Raw genomic sequence first — 12265 nt, forward strand, 5'->3', positions numbered from 1 at the left:
AATAAAACTCCAACATCTTATAGCTGGGACACTGGTTCTGTCAATACTCTCTTGCAAAAGTATTTTGTTTTCTATGTAAGCTGTAAAAAAGGCATAACAAAATATTGCTTTTGTTCTACTTTGAACAATGTTATATTTAAAACAACTAGTAGTACTGTAGATAAAAAGTATACATTTTATTCCACCATTGTACCACTCATGACACAAAAATTATATTTTTGATACAAAGCATTGAAAAGTGAAAACATTTTTTTTTTCTTTTCAGCTTTAAAAATGGATTTTTGTAAAATCTTACCGTAAAATCCTTTTCTCTTAAGCTCATTGACAGACGTAGTCCTCGTTGATTCAACACAACTCGGGTTATGCTGCCCTCTACAGGAGTAGGACTAGACAGGAAAGAAAACATTCTGGCCACACCTTAGGGGCAGTCCCAGAGGGTATATCCTCTCTCTCTCTGCTACAGCAAATCAGTTATGTCACAAAGCAGTGTTTAGAGAATTTAACCCAACCCAACTCAAAACAGAGGGGCGGGTACTACGTCTGTCAATGAGCTTAAGAGAAAAGGATTTTACGGTAAGATTTTACAAAAATCAATTTTTCTCTGTCGCTCATTGACAGACGTAGTCCTCGTTGATTCAACACAACTCGGGACGTCCCAAAGCAGTACCACAAATGAGGGGTGGGAAAATGGAAATCAAATCCGATCTAGAAGGCCCAACCGGTGCCAACTAGAAGTTTTCAATGCTCATCAATCAAAGATGAGACTCAACAGAAAATTCCAACAGAAAAAAACCCTCGAGGTAGACCACCGGTCTCCTCAAATTGCGGCCTGCAAAACCTTGCGGCCAAATGAGGCATCTGCCGATGCCATCACATCAATCTTATAAAATTTTGTAAAGGTATGTACCGACGACCAGGTGGCTGCCTTACATACCTGGACCACCGACGCCTGATGGCGGAAGGCCCAGGAAGTACTGAGCGCTCGAGTGGAGCGCACCTTAACAGGGAACGGAGGATTCCGACCCTTAATAGAATAAGCCTGTACCACCGTCTGTCTAATCCATTTGGAGATAGTCGCGGCAGATGCAGGCAACCCCTTTCTGGGGCCATCCGTGATCACAAAAAGTGAATCCGTCTTACGGAACGATTCCGTAGCCTTCAGGTATACCCTGATTGCCCGAACCACATCCAAGGAATGCAACGCATGTTCCCGATGATGACTGGGCTGAGGACACAAGGAAGGTAATACAATATCTTCATTCAGATGAAAGTATGAAACCACCTTTGGAAGAAAGGATGGCTTAGGATGAAGAAGTACCTTATCCCTATGAATCACTAAATATGGGGACTGGCATGACAATGCAGCCAGTTCTGACACCCTGCGTGCAGAAGTGATAGCCACCAAGAAGGCCACCTTCTGGGATAAAGTAAGCAAGGGAATCTCCCTGATGTTTTCAAAGGGAGGTTTCTGCAGAACCGACAAAACCAAATTAAGATCCCAGGGCGGTAAGGGCGCGCGGACTGGTGGAGCCAGGTGCCGCACCCCCTGGATGAAATTCCGCACCAAGGACTTAGTAGCCAAAGGCTTCTGAAAGAAGATTGCTAATGCTGAAACCTGACCCTTGATGGTGCTCAAGGCTAGTTTCTGCTCAACCCCCTTTTGCAGAAAGGCCAATATTCGGGTCACCGAATAGGTACGTGGAGGAAATCCTAAAGATTCGCACCACGGGATATACGTCTTCCATGTGCGATAATAGACCTTGCTGGAAGTCGCTTTCCTTGACTTAATTAGCGTAGGAATAACTAAAGCTGACAACCCTCTGTCCTTCAGTACCTGGGTCTCAATGGCCAGGCCATTAAACCCAGCGACTGTAAAGCACAATGGAAGATCTGTCCTTGAGACCGCAGACACTCCCTGAGAAGAAGTTCCCAAGGAGCGTTCGCGACCAGCATGTCCAAGTCGGCCAGACCGGCTTGACGAGGCCAGCCTAGAATTTCCAGGACAACTGGAGCTGACTGGATCCGAACCAGGCTGCCCTAGAGCTATCTGGCCCCGGCAATCCAACAAAGTCTGATCGTTCTCTGTTCCCACACATTTATCAGACACCTGATTCCTATCAGGAGTGGTGATTTCTCCTGGTTGAACATTAGGGACCGAAGTCACCCGGCTAGAGGCTCCTTGGTCTGTCTGTTCAACCGGATCCGATTCTTGTGGGGAACTGAGGCTAATCTTTGGAAAAGGTAAAGAAAATGATCTGTTCAGGGAACGGTAACTACCGCTCCCTGTAGTACTTAAATGCTGGAAGGGAAGAATCGCACCGGTAGCAGTGGACGATGCTCGATCTAATGCTCTGAATACCGGTGAAGACGTCCCCCCACCCTCCAGCCGGGTGGGGGCGTACCTTCAGGCTGTGTAATCCTTTGCTTCAGGTTTGGAGTCGGTCTTTTGTTTGTCCGACCAGCCCTTCTTGAACCCTCCTAGAGGAGTTTTGCCCTTCCCGCTTGCTCCAGCAGAGCGAACGAACCCTTTATGGGTGGTAAAGAAAGGTCCCCGCTTGTTACGAGGTCCTTTAGCTTTAGCAGCCTGTGGCAAAAAAGTGCTTTTGCCCCCAGTGGCATCCTTAATGATCTCATTTAGGGTGGCCCCAAATAGGCGATTCCCCTGAAAGGGGAGATTCGCCAAGGTCTTTTTGGAACCTAGGTCCGCTGACCAGTATTTTAACCACAGCACACGTCTGAGGATTACCGCTGACATAGATGCATGCCCTAATAGGGGGGTAGCATCCAAGGCTGCGTCACAGACAAACTGTAATCCTTGTATAATCTGTTCCATCAAATCAGATGTTGCCTGGGGGATATCTTTCCCCTTCAGGTCCTGGCGCACCAATCTCGCCCATTCCGTTAATGTCTGAGAAACTAGACCAATGACAATTACTGGTCTAAAGGCTGACCCTATCAGGGAAAAGATAGTGCGGGACTCCGCTTCTACCTTCCGATCCACCGAATCCTTAAAGGACGAAGCGTCCTCCACCGGAATAACCGTGGCTTTATTCAGTCTGGAAATAGGTGGATCCACCACTGGTGGTACCGTCCATTTCTTAATGAGGGATTCCTCAAACGGATAGCGTCTAGCAATGCGCTTGGAAATAGTAAAGGTACGCTTAGAATGCTCCCATTCCTCTTTAATCTTATTACCAAAGCACTTGGGTAAAGGAAAAACCTTCACCGTCTTGGTGGGTTTGCTAGTACCAAAGGGAATCTCTATTTCAGTTGCCTCTGCCGGTAAAACCTCAAGTCTTAAGGTTTCCCGAACCGCCACAACTAGTGCGTCCACCAATGCTTCTTCCTGAATTATGGCGGAAGCATGAACGTCCTCCTCACTGTCTGAGGGAACTTTACCTGAGACAACAGCCCCTGCAGAGGGACCTGCAGCTGTAATGACCATCTCAGAATCTGAAGCTGATGTATCAGATGATATAGGGGTAGGCGGGGGTCGCTTTCTTGACCCCCGTTCCTGACAGGCCGTCTCCACCCGAGCCACCAAAGACTCCAAAACTGCTGTAAATGCATCCATACTCTTTTCAGACCCCCAGCGCCACAAAGCCCCTCAGTGTTACCTGCTTAGGGACCCCTACAGAGCGAGAGAGAGAGATAGACCCCAAGGCTCACCACTTGATGCTCAGAGTTTCAAATGCAACTTGTCTCAGCGCTGTCTAGAACAGACAGGAAGTCTTTTGGCTGGCTTCCCCGGGAAAAAAGGAGGCGGCTCCGCCCCTCTGTACGCCTTCCGGCGCCTCCCCTAGCTCCACGAGGTGTTTGGGCCACTTCAAACATGGCCGCCCCCATGCTGGAGACACGAGGCTGCGCCAAAATGGCGGCCTCGTGCGATGTACCAGACAATGGCGGCGGCCTGTACAGAATAACGGCATGTTTGCGGGAGTATCTCGGCCTCACAAACCTTCACCCTCATGGTGATCAGCGTGGCCGGCGGTACCGGACCCTGGCGGGCCGTATGCGGTCCGTGGCCGTCGGGAGGCATCTGCTTAGCTGGAGGAATATGATCTGGAATGCAGTATACATGTATAGACATCGCCCTGTGGTTTCTGACAGGTAGGATACCTTATACTATCACAGTAATGTTCTAATACTGCCACTGACTACAATCATTTAAACATTTTTGCAATTAGATTGTCAGCTCCCAAACCAAGCCTCCTGGTTTATTGTTCACAAAAATCACACTCCAATAGGGGGATCTGTGACATGTTATAGGATAGAGGGGAGACCCATCCTTACCATTACAGAGAGGGGCCCGCGTTCACCACAAGACCCGTCAGGGGGGAAAGGGGGAACATACTACTCACCCTACCGGAACCAGGCGGGCGCCAACTCCTGACAGTACCCCTCTCCACCGGGGTGGGAGGGCTGTCGACCAATACGGACGCTGTGACTCATGGTCATTGGCGTTTAAGCGAGACGTTCAACTCGCAGGGTCAGTCCCCGTCCAGTGGGACTATGTCGCGGCCGACCCAGCGCGGAGCTATGGCCTGCACGCGCTCGTAGGCTGAACTGGGGTGACCACTGGATCTCAACATCCAGCCCGTCGCCCAGTTCCAGCTTTCTTGCTTGAAGATCTCACAGGAACACTGGAGAAAAAAGCTGTCTAAAAAATCTAAGAAAAAAATCCTGCCAGGACCGAAGATCCTAGCAAGGCATCTAGGTCCTTACTCCTAACTAGACAGAAAAAAACTGATTTGCTGTAGCAGAGAGAGAGAGGATATACCCTCTGGGACTGCCCCTAAGGTGTGGCCAGAATGTTTTCTTTCCTGTCTAGTCCTACTCCTGTAGAGGGCAGCATAACCCGAGTTGTGTTGAATCAACGAGGACTACGTCTGTCAATGAGCGACAGAGAAATATTTTTTAAAGCAACAATAAAAAAATTTAATATTTAAAATTTTAGCAGAAAAATAAAAGCTATGGGGAAGAGGAAACGAATTAGGGTAAATTTGAGTTAACGAAGGGAAGACATGTTACTTACAGTATAGCTAAAGGCAAACCTTTTTTCAGTATTGGATAGGGTGGAGAGGAATTAGAACACCTGTTAGGAGTTAATTATCATTTAAATTTAAAGTAAAAGAAATTTTTGTTGTGGTCACCGGAACAGTAGTAGCAGGGAAATCTTCTAATTGGGACGCTAGTTCTAGTGACCCTGGTGATAACCAGGGATTCCTTCACTACCTGTTTTGGCTGTGGGACAGAAAATGAAGAGAAATCTCCCCAATGGGACATATGGAAAAAAAAAAAAAAAAAAACCTGATAGGGGTTATAGCCAGATAGCGCCCCCCCCCCCCCAATCCCACACGATCAAAAATGGGGGAAAAAAATGGTTTGCCTTTATTTTTTTTACTGGCAGGGTTGCTTTAACCACCATCATATACAGATCAAAGCTCACTCCTCTGATCGGCAGATGTATGGAACAGAGTAAAAAGAATGATAGAAACAAAATTACATTGTGTTTCTGAATAATGCTCATGTACAATGTTTACTAACACCGTTCAGAAGCTCTGTTTTTCACAGCAGAGACTTCAACTCCTCTAATACCCTGCTGCAACAAACAACAAGTAACTGCCAGAAAAAGCGGCAGAGGGGGCAGCAGCAGAGGGAGGGGGAGAGTCATGCTATGTACACCCAATCTATAGTGGATTTTTGGGTGTCCGTAGCACATCGAGGGTCCTCAAAAGGTTAAAGTCTGAATGACCGATAACACCAATTGGTCTGAGAACCAGCAGTGCATACAGTCTGTTGGCTGAAGACCATTACCCAATATAACATTGTAAAAAAAACACCCAAGCTTCTCCATTTAAAAATATACTAACAAACCATGAGTAGCAAAGTTATCGTCATGCAAACATAATTCTAACCTTTTCGTATTGCTTCCAGTAGAACACTTCTTGCGTCACTGATAACTGGCAGAGTAGATGGATGTCGCTTGGGCTCAGGAGCAACTTGTGATGGTGGGGATGGGGGAAGCAAAGGAGCATGAGAGCCAGGTACAATAGATGCGAGAGGATGTAAACCTGCAGGGGGGTGAGAGAGTGGTGGGACTGCAACAGGGGAGGAGGGACGCATTCCAGGAGGAGGTAAAGGTGGTGGAGGAGGTGGCGGTGGAAGCCCCTGTGCTTCAGTTTGTGGAAGTGGATGTACTGGCACAGCTTCACCTGGTTGAGCAGAACGTGATAATGGAGGGGAAGGCTGTACAAGAGGAGGGGCTACAGGAGGTGGTGCTGGGTGAAGTACTCCAGGTGCTATTTGAAGAGGAGTTGGTGGTGGTGGAACAGCAGTATTCTGTAAGCTAGTTGCAGGAGGTGGTGGTGGTGGAGGAATAGGAGGCGGAGGAGTGGAGGATATAGAAGAGCGCAGTGAAGATGCGGAAAGTGCAGATGGAAGGGGTGGAGGAGGAGGAGGAAGTGGTGGTGGTGGTGGTGGAGACGGGCTCACAAACACTTGCGTTCTTCCCATGGCTGGAGACTGTGGCCGGTTTTCAGTCAAACCTTGTGTGGCACTAAAATAGTAAGACAAAGCACTGGTAAGAAAGCAGTTCATAAAACAGTTTGAGACACAAATTAGTGCAAAATTTCCTTACAAGCATCTAGATTACAAATATTTTTTACTACTATATTAAAAAAGAAATCTAAAAGCCCTTTTTGTAACCAATCTAACATGCCCTGACCTAAAAAGTAGACTACTACAGTTTCTCAGTCTGGACTGAGGCGATTACATGATTTTATTTTCGGAATATACTCCCTGGTTATTATATTTAGACTATTGTTGGACTAAATATAATAAATAATCAAAGTCATTTCTGGAAATAATATAATGTAATCTCCTTGGTCCAGACATGGAAGTCTGCACTTCAATACAGTACAATACAATAAAATACAATACAGTGATTATGGTAACCAGTGGCGGCCGGCCGATAGGGGGCGCCGCCCCCCCCCCCCCCCCCCCAAAAGAAGAAAAAGAAAAAAAAAAAAGATTAAAAAAAAAAAAGGGGCGCCCGCCTCATTGGTGCCTATGGGGGGTGTTTTCCACCCGCAGAGGCGCCGATTGACGGCCTTCTGGGGCGTATCTGTAGCGCAGAGCACTGCGCTACACCACCCCCCATTTGGCGCCCGCCTCATTGGTGCCTATGGGGGGGTGGGGTTTTCCACCCGCAGAGGCGCAGATTGACGGCCTTCTGGGGCGTAACTGTAGCGCAGAGCACTGCGCTACACCACCCCCTTTTGTGATGTCTTGGATCATGATTGGTCCAGACTCCAGCCTGGACCAATCATGGTTCAGGACATCCATGCTGACCTCGTTGGGGGCGGTGCCGGTGCGTGCATCAGTCACTCACCGTCACCGCCCGGTCACCTTCCCGCCGCCACAGAAGAGGAGTCGCGAGGAAGGGAGAAGCCGCCGCTGGGAGCCGAGCAGAAGAGGACAGACGTCGGAGTCGCGAGGAGGGGAGAAGCCGCCGCCGGGAGCCGAGCCGTCGCCAGGTAAGTGTCTCAGCCTATTCCCTCACCTACCGCATGCCGGGACCTGACTATTCTCTCTCCTACCACCTGCCTGGACGGGACTATTCTCTCACATACCACCTGCTTTAATCCCTACCTGGACTTAACTATTCTCTCACCCCCTGCCTGCCTGGACCGGCCTATTCCCTCATCTGTGGGCACTCTACATTGAAGGGGGAATGCTGTGGTCACTCTACATTGAAGGGGGCACGCTGTGGTCACTCTACATTGAAGGGGGCACGCTGTGGTCACTCTACATTGAAGGGGGCACGCTGTGGTCACTCTACATTGAAGGGGGCACGCTGTGGTCACTCTACATTGAAGGGGGCACGCTGTGGTCACTCTACATTGAAGGGGGCATGCTGTGGGCACTCTACATTGAAGGGGGCACGCTGTGGGCACTCTACATTGAAGGGGGCACGCTGTGGTCAATCTACATTGAAGGGGGCACGCTGTGGTCAATCTACATTGAAGGGGGCACGCTGTGGTCACTTTACATTGATGGGGGCACGCTGTGGTCACTCTACATTGATGGGGGCACTGGTCACACTGCATTGATGGCGGCACACTGTACCTTGATTACTGAAGGCCCCTTTCACACTTGTGTGACCTCAAAGTCACGCTATTTTTTACCGCGTTTTTTGCCGCAAAGCAATGCCTATTACATTTTTCTGTTTGCGCCCCCCCAAAAATTTTGAGCACCAGCCGCCACTGATGGTAGCAATTCTTGAAAAAAACAAAACGAAAAGAAAAACCGAGGCTGCAGTTTGTAATGTACAACTTGCAAAACCTTTTAGAAGTATCTTGTCAAATTCTAAACCACAATTTTTTTTTTTCTTTCAAGATCAAGTTTATTGAAAAGTATAAAGTCATACAAAAGGAACAATATCATCATCTTTGACTATATTTTGTTGAGAACAGACAAGTATTCAAGGGCAAAACTCATAGAACAGGGCATGTATAATATACGTTCAAAAGATACATTACAAAAGATATCAAAACACCGGGTATATTAATTTGGAAAGAAAAATCTTTCAATATTAACATTTAGACTGCTAACTATATAGGTGACAAATAGCAACATTAAACTCTTAAATTGTTAAAATATGATCAAAAGCCCTAAAATTGTGGAGGTTGAAAAGTTAATCAAAGTGGATATCTTGTAAATATAGAAAAAAAATAAAGGATAAAAAGTAGAAGGATAAATAACAGCATAGAAAAAAAGAGAAAAAGAGAAAAAGGAGAAGTGGAAGGAAAAAAAAAAAGAAGATCCCCACAATGTTTTCACTTTAAAAAGAAAGGAGTAACATATCTAAAATGTATAGCATATACCTCACTGGGTGGCAGTCCCTGAGTGACAAGGTTAATAAAACTCACAAGTACTGTACATAGGTAGTCTTCAAGGTACACCAGACATTATACTTTCAAAATCCTTAGAGAATCGAAAGGTGAGCCAGGGTGTCCACGTTTTATGAAAGCGTTCTACCCTGTTGCATGACTGTGCGAACGTTTCCTCCATATTATATATTGCATCAACCTTATAAAACCTGTCCTGGATAGAAGGTACTTGAGTGGATTTCCAAAACAAAGGAATAATTGACTTGGCTGCATTTAAAAGGTGTTTTGACAGAGTTTTTGTATTTTTATAAGAGAAAAAGAGGAAATATACAGCAAACAGCAAGCCACGTCCAGTTTTAAAGAAGTTTCCATTATTTGGTAAATGAGCTCTCGTACCTTATTCCAAAACAATTTTAACAGTGGACATTGCCACCATATATGTAGGTGTGTTCCTTAAGCACAGTGACATTGTCAGCAGATATCTGGGGTTTGAGGAAACAAATAGTGGCAAGTGGCATACCAACCTGTCAGTAATTTGTACACGGTTTCCTGCATTCTAGTACTACGGGGGCATTTATGGGATAGTATGTAAACCTTTTCTTTTTGCTGATCTGATGTGTCTGTTTTTATTGCATTTGACTAACTCTCTCTAAACCTGTCTTCGGTTGGTGATTTGGTTTATTTGTAACCAAGTATATGTCACTGAGTTAGCCCTTGGAACCTTGTCTCCGTGTAAACAGGCAGATTCTAATGCAGTTAGAGGTTTTGTTAAACGGGCCTTCCGTGAGCAGCTAGTGAGGTAACTGTGTATCTGTAAATACGTCCAAAATGGTAGTTGTGCGATATCACAGTCTGTTATAAAGTGCAAAACGGTTTAATATGTCCTACGAGAAGGCAATTAACAGCTAAAACAATTTTATTTAATTTGCACACTAAAACTTTATTAAAAATACCCACCTGATTACTGGCATGGCTTTTCCATCTCCAGGAGCGTGCATTGGTGGAGGAGGTGGTGGTTCATGAGGCCTTACCAAAACCCTTTCTTCACCCTGAACCCTGTTTAGAAGATCATTCATCTGACTGTAAGGTAGCGCTGCAAGCGAGAAGTTTCCATCTGCAGTTTCTCCATAAGCTTGTGGCCTAGTAGCAAAACGTGAGGTTATTCTTTTTTTTTTTTTTTTTAAATAATCTTTATTTAGCAAATTTATAACAGTACAAATACACACAGAGCAAAGGTAGAAACCAAACAAAGTTCCAGAAAGTAGAAACAGAAAAGAGGCACAATCGGCTTACATTACAACCTGGATGTAAAATGATGAACATGAATATCCACGAAAGGGTCATTTCTGTCTATGTGGGGAATGTGCCATTTTGGCCAAACAAAGGAAAAAACCTCAAGACATTATGTCCGTCACAGCTATTCGGCAGAACCCCCACAGGGGAATCGTCTAGCCGGCCAGACATAATGGAGACCCAAGGGAACTAAATACTAAGACATCTACACCATAACGAATATTAGAAGAAAACAGTGAGAAAAGCCTCCGTAGAAAAAAGAAAGAAAGAAAAAGGAGGGGAAGAAGGATAGCATCCACTGGAGCTAGCCAAGGATAGAAAGACAGATGGGAGGAAGGGAAGGAGAGGGAACAGACAGAGGGAGACCTGGAAAGGACATGGACCCTAAGGAGAAGGCATCCTGGCAGGGAGACACACCACCCAATATCAGTCAGAGGCCCTAAACGGAGAAACCACAGACTACACATCTGAGATCTCGTCCGAGTAATACATCTACCCAGTCCAAGTGTCCTTAAAGCGTTCCTGCTTACCCTGTGAGGTAAGAACCCGTCGCTCCGCCTCCATCACTAAGTTAACCTCCCTCTTCCATTCGGACAACGTAGGACAGGTAGTCCGTCGCCAATGCCTTGGTATCAGACACTTGGCTGCATTCCGCAGGAATGGTAGGACACTGCGCTTGTAACGCTTAATAGACGAGTGTGTGTCGTGAAACAAGTATTGTAGTGGAGTGCGTTCAGGGGGAGTAAGTGATAACTTCGTTACCCAGTGATGTATAGAGTCCCAAAAGGGCTGCAGCAGAGGACACTCCCACGATATATGGAGGAATGTGCCCACTTGTCCACAGCCCCTCCAGCAATGGGGATCCGAGCCTGGGAAAATATGGGCCAACTTGGCAGGGGTCCTATACCAACGAGCCACAAACTTGTAGGCAGATTCCTGTATTCTGGTACTAATGGAGGAGACCTGGGTCAAGCAAAAGATTTGAAGCAGCTGTGGGGGGGGGGGGGAGAAGTCCACCCCCAGCTCTCTCTCCCATTCCTGCACATAGTGAGGGGGCGTGCAGGAAACCCTGCTCAAAAGCAATTTGTACATGTGGGACAGTAGATGGCGGGAGTCCGGGGGATCCACGAACCACCTCTCCAATACTGAGAGGTGATCAATCGATCGGGGGGGCAGCAGAAAGCTTAGCTAAAAAGTCAGTCAATTGTCTACAATGCCAGTCGGACATCGGAAAATCCCCGAAGCGGTCTCGTAAAGTCGCCAAGGACAATAAGCTGCCCGTAGTTGCAAACTTGCCACAGTATTTCTTGCTATCCGCACCCCATGAGCGGAAAAAGGGGACATCCTCACCCGGGGAGAACCAGGGAGATCCTCCCAGGGGAGCTAAGGGGGACACGCCAGAGGAAAAATCAGGAGTTGCGTTAAGGCCATCCCAAATATGAAGAGTTGCCCTCGATCACTCTTCGGAATCCATGGAGCCCCGGCTGGCTAAATTCCGTCCCGCTAACGTTTTCTCTAAGGGGACCCAGGGTTTAGTCGTAGTGTCGTGCGCCCAATTCAACATGCGAACCAAGGCCATCGCTTTATAATATAGAGCAACGTCTGGGAGACCTACCACGCCATCCGCTTTCGTTCTCCGAAGGATAGAGTAGGCCAAGCGAGGGCTCTTCTCTCTCCAAACGAACAAAAAGAAAAGCCCGACGCAGGCATTTGAAAAAAAGTACTGGTAGATGCATAGGAACTGTATTGAACAGGTATATCAACCGAGGGAGAATAGTCATTTTAAGAACGTTGATGCGGCCAAACCACGTAATGGAATGAGATGCTCAAGATTCCAGATCAAGGTGGATGCGTGCGAGCAAGTCACCAAAATTCTTGTCATACAGTATTTTCAAGTCAGGGGAAATGTTCACCCCCAAATATGGAAGGTAGCCCTGCCGCCATCTAAAGCCGAAAGATCGTTGCAGTGTCTCTGACATACCTAGGGGTATATGAATGGGTAGCAATTCAGACTGGTCATAATTGATCTTGAAGTTGGAAAGTTTGCCAAACAAGTCCAACTCACGCACCAATACTGG

At 46.8% G+C, this 12265-nt stretch overlaps 1 protein-coding gene across 2 annotated transcripts in view; it reads right to left on the reverse strand.

Annotated features, from left to right (window-relative positions):
- Positions 1-12265, reverse strand: part of WASF1 (WASP family member 1) — a 237917-nt gene that overhangs the window by 6540 nt on the left and 219112 nt on the right. For both annotated transcript variants that reach the window (XM_082251581.1, XM_082251582.1), the window contains exons 7-8: positions 9852-10034; positions 5919-6559 (exon numbers count right to left, since the gene is read on the reverse strand). In XM_082251581.1, coding sequence (XP_082107707.1) covers positions 5919-6559; positions 9852-10034 — 824 coding nt within the window. The remainder of the gene's footprint in view (positions 1-5918; positions 6560-9851; positions 10035-12265) is intronic.

Source organism: Pelophylax lessonae, assembly GCF_965119305.1.
Source record: "Pelophylax lessonae genome assembly, chromosome: 3".
Lineage (NCBI taxonomy): Eukaryota > Metazoa > Chordata > Amphibia > Anura > Ranidae > Pelophylax > Pelophylax lessonae.